General features: G+C 38.4%; 1 protein-coding gene across 3 annotated transcripts in view; it reads left to right on the plus strand.

Annotated features, from left to right (window-relative positions):
* The window catches only part of TRIM44 (tripartite motif containing 44), a 110,192-nt gene that overhangs the window by 50,296 nt on the left and 46,695 nt on the right, over positions 1 to 13,201 (plus strand). For all 3 annotated transcript variants that reach the window (XM_035012577.1, XM_035012576.1, XM_035012578.1), the window contains one exon: positions 7,390 to 7,409. In XM_035012577.1, the coding sequence (XP_034868468.1) occupies positions 7,390 to 7,409 (20 nt within the window). The remainder of the gene's footprint in view (positions 1 to 7,389; positions 7,410 to 13,201) is intronic.

A 13,201-nucleotide genomic window follows, 5' to 3' on the forward strand; every position in this document is an offset into this window, starting at 1 on the left:
GGTCTGTGTTCAATGAGGGATATTCATCTGTAGTTTTATATTTTTATAACATCATTGTCAGGCTTTGGTATTAGGGTTAGCTGGCTTCAGAAAACAAGCTGAGAAGTATTCCCTTGTCATCTATTTTCTGAAAGTTTATGTACAATTCGTGTTATTTCTCCCTTAAATAGTTGGTAGTATTTACCAGCAGAATCATCTGTCCTGGAGTTCTTTATGTGAAGGTTTTTGATAACCAATTTAATTTCTTTAATATAGAGCTATTCAAATTTTGTTTGATCTCATGTTTATTTAAATTTTAATTTGTGTTATATTTAAATTGTGTTATTTAAATTTGTGTTGTAACTTTCAAAGAATTTGTTGGTTTTATTTAAGTTGTACTTTTTAGTGTAAAGTTGTTCATACTGTTTTCTTGTGATTTTTTTAACTGTCTGTAGCATCTAGAATGATAACCCATCTTTCATTTCTGATGTTGATAATTTGTGATTTTCTCTTTTTTCCTTGACAATCTAATTACCATTTTATTAATTTTGTTAGTCTTAAAGAACTTTTTGATTTGCTAATTTTTTCTTTGTTTTCCATTTTGTTTATATGTGCTCTTATTTCCTTTTTTCTGCTTATTTTGAGTTTACTTGTCCTTTTTTCTAGCTTTGTAGATGGTTGATTTTACTACTTTTTTATGTCAGCTTTCAAAGCTATACTTTTCTCTCTAGGCACTGCTTTAGTTGAATCCTAAACTTTGGCAATGTTTTATTTTCACTTATCATTCAGTTTGAAATATTATTCATTTACTTTGATTTTTTTTCTCTTTACTCATTGATTATTTATGTCTTGTTTAGTTTCCAAATACTAGGGATTTTCTTACATGTCATACTGTTAATCATTTCTGATTTTTTCCATTGTGATCAGAGAACATGTTTTGAGTGGTTTCAAGCTTTTAACATTTATTAAGATTTGTTTTATGGCCCAGCATATGGTCTATCTTGGTGAATGCATTTGTGCACCTATTTTATAGTTTGGGGTGTGGTGTTCTATTAAATATCAATTAGGTTTTCAAATAACTTATATTTTTACTGATTTTTGTGCCTAGTTCTGTCAACTGCTGAGAGGTGTTAAATTTCTAAGGATGATTAAGGAATTATCTCTCCCTTTAATTTTATCAACTTCAGATATCTTGAAAGTCTCTTTAAGCAAATACATACTTATGATTGTTCTGTCTTTCTGATGAACTGACCCTTTAATCGTTACGAAAGTCCCTCTTTTTCTCTGATAATACTGTTTGTCTTCATGTCTGTTTTATCTAACGTTAGTAGAGCCGATCCAGTCTTATGCTTACTGCTCTCATGGTATGTCCCCATCAATTTGTTTTTGGTCTGTTGTTAAAGTGTTTGTCTCCTAGGCAGCATATGGCTGGGTTCTTATAATCTTTTATCCATTCTGATAATCTCTGCCTTTTAATTGAAGTGTGCAGTCCATTAACATTTAATGTTATTATTAATATGGTTAAATTTAAGTCAGCCATTTCATGATTTGTTTACTGCTTGTCCCTCTATTTCTATTCCTCTTGTCTTTTCCTGCCTTCTTTTAGACTTTTGAAACAGTTATTTGAATTCCATTTTAATACATTTTTTGACCTTTTAGCTCTATTACTTTGTTCTTATTTTGTAATGATTTCTGTGTGGATTATAACATATGTATTATAATATATGTAGCATATATAATATACATAGAAATCCTTTAATTTTCTGTCTACTAAAAATTAATACAGTACAACTTCACATAAAATGTAGATACCTTGAGGGGCGCCTGGTTGACTCAGTTGGTTAAGCGTCTGCATTTGGCTCAGGTCAAGATCTGGGAGTCCTGGGGTCAAGTGCCATGTTGGGCTCCCTGCTCAGCGGGGAGCCTGCTTCTCCCTCTGCCCTCCACTCTACTTGTGCTCTCTCGCTTGCTCTCTCTCTCTCAAATAAATAAATAAAATCTTCAAAAAAAAATGTAGATAGCTTGAAACTATATAGGCCAATTAACACTCTTTTTATGCCCTTTTGTTATAGTTGTCAAGTAGAAAATCTACATGTTATAAATACTGCAAGACAGTTACAATTTTAAACAATCATATGTTTCTAAAGAAATTAAGGAAAGTATAATCATAATTTTATATCTGTATATATATAGTTTTTAAGCAAGTTTGTAATAGTTGCATAACTGTAAATTTAAAGTCATTGAATATACACTTAAAACAGGTAATTTTATGGTATTATAAATTATACCTCAGTAAAGCTGCTAAAAACAAAAATTGTAAATAGTCCACCTGCTCAAGTACTATTTGCCTTTGATATCTGAAAATCATTTTAAAACCAGTCCATTAACACAATATGTTTTAAGAAATCTTTAGTACAGATGAATTTGACTAGGCTAAGCAGAATCACAGAGCTTCTGGTTGAAGAAGTCCAGAGATTACAAGGTTTCCTGATGACATTTCTTTTTAAAAATGTGTTTTTAATAAATCTTTTTGGGTCCTCTTATAGAATATAGCATACAGGACAAGTTTCAGTACTATTCCCCAGATCTAATGAGATGTGGTGTTTCTCCTCTTCAAATAACTAAATAAAGTTATTTCCTTCTTATTCATTTTGGAATGCTAAAAACTTATAGACAGAGCAGAAAGTAAACACACTAAATTGATGGTTATTATTGGGTTATTTTTTTCCTTTTTTTTTCTTTTTTGTGTATGTATTTTGTTTTTTTCCCCAACTTTATTGAGAGAAAATAGACATATATATAAGTTTAAGGTATACAGTGTGATTATTTCGATACACATATATACTGCAAAATGATATCCACAGTAAGGTTAGTTAATATCTTCATCCCCTCATGATATTTTTTTCTTAACAGTATATTTAAAATTTTCCTCGTATTACCAGAAATTCTTAATAAACATAATGTTTGAATCCTGAATCAATGATACAAACTTAACTTTTATGTAATTTTAAGTTTTTTCCAACTTCCTTACTGCTATTTATTACATTATAGTGCATGCCTTTGTTTATAAATCGTAATTACTGAGTCAAAAGTATGGACGTTTCTTAGGCTCTTGTACATATTTGTTAACTATTCCCAGAACAGTTACATCAGTGTATATTTTCATCACCAGTTTTGACAGTCTCTCATTTTTTTGCCTGAATTTTATAAACTTCTTTGCCAAAGTCAAGTACTCAAAAATGGTGTTTATTTTTATTTGCATGTCATGAGTACTTCCATCTTTTGTCTAGTTTTGAGAGAAGAGTACTGAACTATGTGAGATAATTTTAGGAAAAGTTCAGATGAGCAAATCATTAAAAATGATACGTGCATATCCTAAACATTTATTTTAAACTTGAAATATCTATCTGTATATTTCTTTGATTTTTGACTCAGGCCTTTGAGTATGCGGGTTTGCCGCTTGGAGTGGAATGTTATGTTTCTGCCATAAACCACATCTATACTGCACTGTTTATAAGGTCCAATTTCAGGATAACATTCAAAGCAAGCTGAATGTGGAATCCTAGACTTTTATACCTTATTTTTTCTAATATTTTGCATGTGTCTCACCTACATCAAAGTTAACAGCAATTTTTTTTTTAAACATTTTATTTATTTATTTGACAGAGACACAGCGAGAGTGGGAACACAAGCAGGGGGAATGGAAGAGGGAGAAGCAGGCTTCCCGCTGAGCAGGGAGCCTGATGTGGGGCTCGATCCCAGGACCCTAGTATCATGTCATGACCTGAGCCGAAGGCAGACGGTTAACGACTGAGCCACCCAGGCGCCCCAAAGTTGACAGCAATTTTTAAGTAACTCATCTTTATTGAATGCTTTGGAAGCATTCAGCTTAGTTTTCATGGAGGCAGTGTTTCCCTCTTGCATTCACTTTTTGTTATTTAATAAAATGTGTTGTCATAATTACAAGCTCAACTGATTTAAACAGCCTTAGGAACAAAATTATCTGCTTCTTGGTGAACAGACATTTCCACTGGTGGAAGTAGAAACAAGGTGGTAAGATACTAGAATGTAGCCTACCAGCCAAGAGCGTTGAGGATATTTGATGGAGGGATTTGGGAACATTGCTTAACCTGACAAGTCATTTAAATAGAAACTGGTATTTAGCAAACTTTCAGTTCTAATATTGTCTGAAACCAAGATTTACTCGGGGGGGGGGGGTAGAAATTAATCTTAAATCCTACTTATATCTTGCCTTCCCTCCTTTCCATTTTTGAATAATTGTTATTTTTTTTTAAGATTTTTTTTTTTTATTTATTGGAGAGAGAATGCATGAGCAACGGGGAGGAGTAGAGGGGAGAGGGAGAAGAAGACTCCCTGCTCTACAGGGAGCCTGATACAGGACTCGATCCCAGGACCCTGGGATCATGACCTGAGCCAAAGGCAGACGCTCAACAGACTGAGCCACCCAGGTGCCCCATTTTTGAATAATTATTAATTATGTGCCTTATGCTGTGTAAGGTACAGTGAATAAAGAGATTAACAGTACAGTTTCTCTTCTCAAGGAATTGAAATCCAAAGAGGGAGACACTGTATGCTGCTGTCACTTGGTTTTCTGCTTTAAGTACCAGCCTAGGAGTATGAGCCATACAGTTGTGGAGGACAGAGTAGGATTACTCCACTCAGTCTGTCAGTGAGAAAAAAATTTCCAAATGAGGCTTGATCTTCCAGAATGGACAGGAATTAGCTTAGGCTTTCAGAATAGGAGGGAATAGCGTGCACATCTTTTACAAGGAAGATTAGCAATCTTCTGAGTGTCTGCTGCCCTATTCAGAATTGCCATATGTATGTGTGTTTGTTCTTTCATTCATTTATTCATTCCTTAACAGTGAAACTCTCACCCTGGTCTTCCCGCATGCTTTGTGATAGTGATTATTGCTTCTGAACAGCCACGTATCTATAAGCTGTAGAAATGGATGAATGTGAAGCACAGTCTTGTGTCCCATCTTCTCTGTCCTTCCTCACTCTTCCCTAGAGACGTTATTAATTAATTCAGGGAAAGTACAATAATGAGCACCATCTGTTGAACATTTATAATGTACCAAACATTTTCTTAGTGTTTTACATATTTTCTCATTTATTTTAATCTGTATTGCCACCCTGTAAGGTAGGAATTAGAATCTCCATGTGTAGATCAGGAAACTGAACCTGGAAAAGTTAAGGCAAACTGCCAAAAGCTTTGCTGTTGGAATTGATGAATGTAAATTTGAAGCCATGTTTCTCTAAATCAGAAAGTCCATCTCTTAACCACTGTGCCAAGATTTACAGTTGTGAGGACTCACTCTAAATCACAGGAGAGTGTTTGGATACTTTTTTCCGTAAGGTTCTCCTAGACAATTATGTTTGAATATCCAAAGATAATTGAAAACTTGTGTTGAGGTTTAATTAAGTCACTGATAGTTATGTAGCTCAAATTTAAATTATATGAATTTTTTCTTACTAGATTGTAGTTCCCATAAGACATGCCAGTCATTCAAAATGGAAAGAAAGCTCCCACCATCCCTATACCCTCCTTGCACTACCCGCCCCACTTCTCTCTCATTAGAGTGTGGATGATTAGTGCCCTGACCAGTACTGCAAATCCTGAACAGTCTACTAAAAGCCCTCCTTATCCAACCTCCAATGTATAATCTGACTTAAATCACCTTTCTAGCTATAACTGTCCTTAGATGCTTCTGCCCTGGCACTCTCCCTTTACTTCAGTTGCACTACCAACCCTCCAACCCCACACCACGGCCACTTCCGCCACAACCCCTGTCCGAGACACACATAAACACATCCCCATTCTCTAGTATCCTCAAACTCAAAATTCCTTTAACATACTTTTTTTTTTTTTTTTTTAAACATTGCTGTGCGTTTGCTCTTGCTTGTCCAGTGCCCTTCCCACTCATCTTCTGTTGCCAACCTGGGGAAGTCCTGCTTATCCCTTAAGTTCCAATATAAATGTCACCTCTGTGAAGCCCTCCCTTCCCCTTTCTCCAGAAGAGGCTGTGTTTATCACTTTCCTTCTGACTTTCAAACATTCTGTTTATGTCTTTGGTAGAGCCCTTAACATAATTCATTTTCTTTCTCTTCCTGTGTTTCCCCTGTTCCTGAATGGGAGTTCCTAGGTTAAGTTATTATCTTTTACCCTTAGTGTTGACCTATAGTAGCTTATCATACTGAATTGTTACTGATAGTGATAATAACCTTTATTAAGTGCATCCTGTGTCTTAGGCACTGTGCTTGATGTTTATACATATTAATTCATTTAATCCTCCTTTCGTCCTATGATACAGGGACGGTTATTACCCCATTTTACAAAGTAGGAAATTAAAATTAAGTGAGGCAAAATAACGTGACCAATGTAATACAGCAAATGAGTGATGGAGTCAAGATTTGAACCTAGAGTGTCTGACTCCAGAGTTCATTCTTTATACCTATAGGAACAATCAAATTGATTAAGTGCTCTGGGGAGTTAACAACTAGGAGATACATTCTCCATTGAGACCAACCCTGAAAGGCTAAAAAGAAGGATGTAAAATACCCCATCACCAAAAGAAGGAGTGAGGTCCCGTGGAGAAGGCTTAAGAATCATTTGAAAAATTTTGTGTGATCACAAGAAGAGAGTCAAAGGACTCTGCTCTGATCACCGGTGAAGTTAGATTCAGAGCATGCAGTACCTGGACAGCTACCCCTCACACATTGTTTTTATAGACAGTGAATGAGAAAAAGTGAAAAGCCAGTGTTGGGCTGAGGGATGTTGTAGATCATCAAATGCCAGAGCTCCCCTTTTATAAAGGAGAAGACCAAGGTTCAGATTAATTAATTAACTTGCCCAAGGGCACATAGCTAATAAATAATAGAGCTTGGACTAGAGTCCCAATTTTCTGAGTCCCAGTTCAGTGCCCTTTTTACCACAGTGTGCCCTATATTAGAGTTGCTATGTTCATATTTGGAGAGAAAAATGCTAGCCCAGGACAGAAATGACTCTTTGAAGGAAACAGCTTGATGCTTTTGGAGCTGGTCAGCTTTTGCCTAAGACCTGCTGCTATTTTGGGTTCTCAGTTTGCTCAGAACTAAATACTGCCAGCCATACAAATAAAAAGGCAAGGCTATTATTTAGGCCTCCTAGGTCTGTGCATTCACTTACCTGCTTGCAAAGGCAAATTATCAGTTGATCTCTGCTGGACAGTTCGAGCATAGGATTATATTAGCCCTGGTCTTAGCCCTTGGACATCTGCTGGTTTGTCTGTGTTAAAGTAAATGCACAAGCCTTGCTTTCAGGTTGCAAGAGGGGAGGGAAAAGAAAGAAACCTAAATCTGTCTCTACCAGTGTTGATTTCTAATGCTGTTTCTTTCTGTTTCTTTCAGGGTGACGAGGAAGGACCCAGGTAAGATCACATTATTGCTGCTTGTCTATTCTCAGAATTGAAGTAGAGTGACATTTGTGGCCTTTTAATGCCCCATGAAATATGGACAGCCAAAGAACAGCACAGAAAAGGGATCAACATCTTAAGTCAGGGCTTTGAAAATCTTATTTTGTAAGACTCCCATCTCCTTCCCCATCTGTGCCATTTCCTGCCTGTAACCTTCAGATAAAGGTAGACTTTAAAGTATGTAATGACAGTAACTCCAGAATACCTTGCTCGGAAGAGTAGGCACTATATTTAAATGGTAATTAGGCTATCAGGTGGACTGCCTAGATAAACTTTTGCATTGTTCTTTCTTGACTGGAATTGGATTGCCTTTTTTAATGGGCTTTGGGTCCAATATTCTTTGTTTCTGACGTATAACATTTTTGCATCTGACTCGAGACACTGATACCGTGAATCCTAGGTCATAGGTATTACGTTTCTTAACTTGGTTTAGGAAAAAGAAGATGCTCCTTTCTGCTTCTGTGTCACCACATGAAATGTGAAAGTGTATTTCATTATTGCCTCAGCCTTGCAGTAAACCTGGAGTTTGGTTTCCTTACTTTTGCTGTCATGCTGCTCAGTGAGAACAGGCTCTAGGAAATGCTGCAGCTTTGCCATCCACACAGTCAAGGGGCATTTGTACAAAGTAAAATAAAATGTGCAGGTGGGTCCTGTGTCACATAGGATCAAGAACTGTTCAGGCTGGGAAGTGTCAGAGAGTTCAGTTAGGCCGCTGCTATTCAAGCTTTAGTTTTAGCAGAAGTGGCCCCCCCCTTTTTTTTAAATGAGCTTTAAGTAGAACCCCAGTATACAAAGAGTTTTTTCTGGCTAAAGTTGGGGGCCAGATCCATTGGTGAACCTTCTCTCTTCAATACAATAGACCCTGAGGGGCTTCTGCAGAAACCTAGGGTTCCAAAGAACTCAGTTTGAAAATCACTTATCTAGTTCAAATTTCTCATTGGAAGAAGGTACATGAATTGTCCAAGGTTACCTTACTGGAACCAAAATTCAGTCCTTTGGTTTATAAACCAACAAAGAAAGTTTCTTCTTTTTTCCTTCTCCGTCCCCACACCCTCTGCCAGTTTCTTGGTGCCAGACATTATTCCACATCTGCATCTCTTGGTGCTTCTCTCCTTTGAGAACTATGGTTCTCAGCCTAGATCTAGCTCCTTGTCTACTGTGGCTAAAGCCACAGGCACCCTGCTTTAGAACTGCAAAGCCTCAGGGAATTTCTTCAAATTCACCTTCCAGCCGTTCTCAGGAACAGGCTCCCTCGGAATTACAGTTCATTTCTTTCCTCCCTCTCTCCTTCCTTCCACTCCCTCCCTTTCTTTTCTCATGACCTACTATGTGTCGGGCACTGTGTTACTCACTGGGTATATAGTACCCAGTATTCCTGTCCTTGTGGGAGAAATAAGCATATCACTGGGCCCTTATACTGTGGGACAAGTGCTATGATTGAGGGAAGTTTAGGCTGCTTTGTTGTTGGAGGGTAAGGGAAGGCTTACCCTAAAAGGTCATATATAAACAGGGCTCTGAAAGATGAGAAGGCAGGCAAAGGAGGAGCAGGGGGTAGGGGGTAGGGTTGTTCTAGGTAGATGGAACAACTTGTGCAGAAGCTCTAGACAAGAGAAGAGTGGAAGAAAGAAAGCAGAATCCAGATCCTTTAGGGCCTTATAGGCCTTCTAAGGTGTTTGAGCTCTGTCTTGCAGGCAATGGGAAAGCTTAAAAGAATTGTAAACAGGAATTAACCTGAGTAGATTTGCATTTTGGAAGTCTCCCCTGCCTTAACTGGAAGTGGATTAACACCAGAGGGTGGGAGACTAGTTAGACTAAAGTAGTGATGATGGGAGCCTAAATCCACATCTTTTCTAGTTATTGACCAGGTGTTTACCATTTTGCACAGACCTTTGGTTTCGACAGACTCTAAATTATCTCCTTGGCACTCCCATCTCTCCTACTGTCTAGACTAGCTCTAGCTCCTTAAAATCCAGGCCAAACAGAGCCCTAGACTTTCTTCTTCCCCAGAAAGAGCGTTCAGACAAGACCAGTGTAATGAAAACACCTTAGCAGATGTCATGTAGCTTAGAGGAACCTGATTAGGATGAACACACTCATTTGTCTTCATGGTTACATGTCAGAGTCACGTTGAGTAGAAGAATACAGGGACTTTATGAAGAGATTAACTTGCTTCAAAGATACTATTTAGTGTAGGTACTGGTTTTAGAGTTTAATTGCAGATACCTTCATGTCATTTTGACAAGATAGTCGTGAAGCATAGAGTTTCTTTACTAGCAACCAAAATATCAAGCTGTCTCCTTCGAGCTAGGCTATCGTGGATGTCAGCAGGGAATCTGTTATACCAGGACTTGATAGAATCCTCTTTTGGTACAATGACAGAACCCTTTTTTGGTATAATGAACCCTTTGGTACAATGAAGAGCATGTTCTAATTTGACAGAAAGAAGAAAACGAAGTCAAATTTTCTTTTTAAACTTTAAATTTATATTTGTTGGTTCCATTCAGTTTGTGTTGACTACCATTTGTCTCCGTTAATTCCAATTAACACTTCAGGGCAGATTGCCTTTGATCTGAAATTCTCTCATTTATGATACACGTTTTCCATCTCAATAAGCCAGAGTTTTGTTCCAGAGGCTTCTGTATTGCTGAAAGTATTGAATGAAAGTATTGAATGAAGGGAAGTGTGGGTGTGCCTGCACAGGGGATGGAAGAGAATGAATTGGGAGACTCTGTGTCCAGGCCTCTTGGATTGGGACACTTGTGTCTCCCTTGCTGGCATTCTTTCCATTCAGCCGCTTGTCCACCATCCGCACCCAAGTCCAGTGAGACTGCGCTCCAGCCACTCCACAGGAACAAAGGGAAATCGTGCTATGGGTACATATTTGTCTATAATAGAGCTTGTGTCCTCCCTCCTGCCAGCCTCCCTGCCTTCTTTCCTCCTTTTGGTTCTGATTCCCCAAGCCATTTGATGTGAAGCGTCCCAATATTGTGCTGTTGGTCATGTCTGTTCCTGGTCCTGAATTTTATTGTGTAGTTGTCCTGCTGATAAATAACAATAATCATAGCTATCATTTATTGAAGGTTTACTGTGTACGGTATTTTATATCACTTCTCATTTAATCCTCATGTAAAGCTTATGATGTAATTATTAGCTCACTTGTAAAATGAGGAAATTAATGCTCAGAAAGATTAACTTGCCCTAGATCACAGAGCCAGTAAGTAGCAGAGCTAGGATTTGAATCTACTCTGGCTTCAGGGTTCATGCCCTCCACCGCTGTTTGGACTGTCTACCCCTACCTGCCCTCATCTGCCAGCGCATTTCTTTCTGTGACCCTGAAGGAAAGCCAGGAGGATTCACGCATACTCTCAGAGGATTGCTTTGCTCTTATTTCTCTAACCTGGGAGGTCTCACTTGCTTTGACATTGACTTGCTAGGGCCTCTGTTTTCTGCAAGCTACTTCTCCTTTCCTTAGCCTCTGTCATTATAAAGGGGTATTTCTTCATTTCACCCTCACACAGTGCCCTTTCAGGGTCAGCAGCAAAAGGAGTACTTTCAGACTCCCTGGGGAGCAGACAGCCAAGCCTTCCTTTGACCCTGCAGAATTCCCTGCCTGTTGCCCCTGTGTTTGGTGGTTTACTCTTCAGATCCATTCTAGTTACATAGATGGCAAGGATTCTTGGAGGGCATGGACGAACAGAAATCCTAATCTGTAGAATATGGATATTAACCACCATGGAGTTATCTTTTAAGAGGGTGTCTTTGAAGCCCAGAGTGGTTTTTTTTTTTTTTTCCCCAAGCAAAAAAAAAGCAATTTACACTTTTGGCAGCAATTTTCTGTCTCTCTGTGCTATTATGGGAGATCTTGTGTTCACTCCCTCACAGATTGGCTCCTCAACTCCTACTGGAGCCTGCTGAGAAATAATATATATTCGAGGAGAGGGGGTGGCAGTAGGATATGCTGCCTCGAAGCTGTTTTGTAGTGGGAGGAAGTCATAGAGGGAAGGACCCTGAAACCCTTGTGCTCAGAGGAAAAAGGAGCAAGATCAGTATTAAATCTTGATTTGCTATTAAGATTTTCTGTGCTTTTTTTTTTTCTTAAACTTAGAGGGAAATGGCTTTTTAATAGTAACAACCATATTTGGGACTTCTGTAGAATATTTTATCTTCAGAGCTGGCTCTTATTCAGGCAGAAAGCTCCTGCTGAGATCAGTGTGAATCTGACCCATGCTGAGTCTGTGATCAAACAGGCAGCGAGTTCTGAAGGAGTAGGAGCTCAAGGAGAGTCAGCAGACCTATTCTATTCTTGGTCTTGGTCTGCCTGAGACTGACTATGAGACCTTGGGCTAGTCATTCAACCTCGTTGCCTCTTTGTAGGCTGTTTTTATTTCCCTGTAAACACTAGCCTTTCTTTCCCCTGCTCCCCACCCAGTTTTTTTGGGCTAACGTTGTGTGAAGCAATAGTCATATCACATATGGAGTGGAAGGAATCTGCCTATAGATTCTGTAATTTAGTAGATTTTTAAAAAATATTCTCAATTTTGTTTCTTTAAAAATTTTCTTGGGGCTGTATACTAGGTACTCTCCCCCCTCCCCCAAATAATAACCATGTGTTCTTAAATACGACATTTCTCTTCTTGACAATTTAGTTTGGAAACATAAAAAGAAACTAAGTCAATTAGATATGACATTTCTCTTCTTGACAACTTAGTTTGGAAACATAAAAAGGAACTAAGTCAGTGATACACTTAGGTTTCTTTTGTCCCCTGATTTCAAATTCCTGGTTTGGTTTTTGCATTGTCTTCATTTCGGAAGACCTAGCTAGAAGCCAAAGAACATGGCTCTGATAATTGTGGCATGGAATGGAGATGTCAGGGCTGTTTATTACACAGAAGTGGGATTCCAGTATCTCAGTTGGCCTTCAGCGTACAGAATCTCTTGATCACATTTCCCTGTTTCGGAACCTGGGCTGACTTTGTTTTCCCCTGCTGATATCAATTATTTATCCTCTACTCATCCAGACGAAGGATAAAGCTATGTTATGCATTATGCTGCCTACCTATAATAAAAGCAAGCCTCCTTTGCTAAAGTAATTGCTTTTCAGAAATTTACCTGTGATAGTCACTTTATTTTATTTTGTGCATATTGGTATATAACCAGAGAATCCATTCACAGCTGGAAAATTCAGCCAAGGTGCCTCTAGTTTACTTCCATCTGTCTCACACTAGAAATGCTGGCAAGGAGCATCCTGTATTCTAACATGCATCTGCCTGCCTTTTCTGGCTTCGTAATGCTAAAAAAGAAAAGAAAAGAAAAATGAAAGGCCCAGTAGAAGGGGCCTGAATATCACTTTGCATGCTATGGTTTTCCTCGAAACATTTGTATATATTATCTCATTTATTTCTCTTAGCAGTCCTAATAGGTGGTTAATACATTACCTAGAGTTGCAGAGAGGTTATATATACATGAGATGGCACAGCTAAAAGTGGTAGAACTGGTGTTCAAACTCACGTCGTCTGACTCAAGCATGTGGACTCTTAATCATAACGGTGCTCTATAATGAGTATGTTGGATGTAGAGTAGGGTACAACTAATGCAGAGTAGAGAATCAGAAAAGAGCATTTGTGCTGGACCCTGAAGAGTGGGGAGAGGGGGGCTTTTCCAGTTGGAAACGGTAGGAAGGGCACCCAAGCAGAGACCAGCATGCCTGAAAGCTCAGAGGAAGAACACATGTGCTGTGTGGGGAATGC

Source organism: Mirounga leonina, unplaced genomic scaffold (genome assembly GCF_011800145.1).
Source record: "Mirounga leonina isolate KUSES-001 unplaced genomic scaffold, KU_Mleo_1.0 Mir_166, whole genome shotgun sequence".
NCBI classification, from domain to species: Eukaryota; Metazoa; Chordata; class Mammalia; order Carnivora; family Phocidae; genus Mirounga; species Mirounga leonina.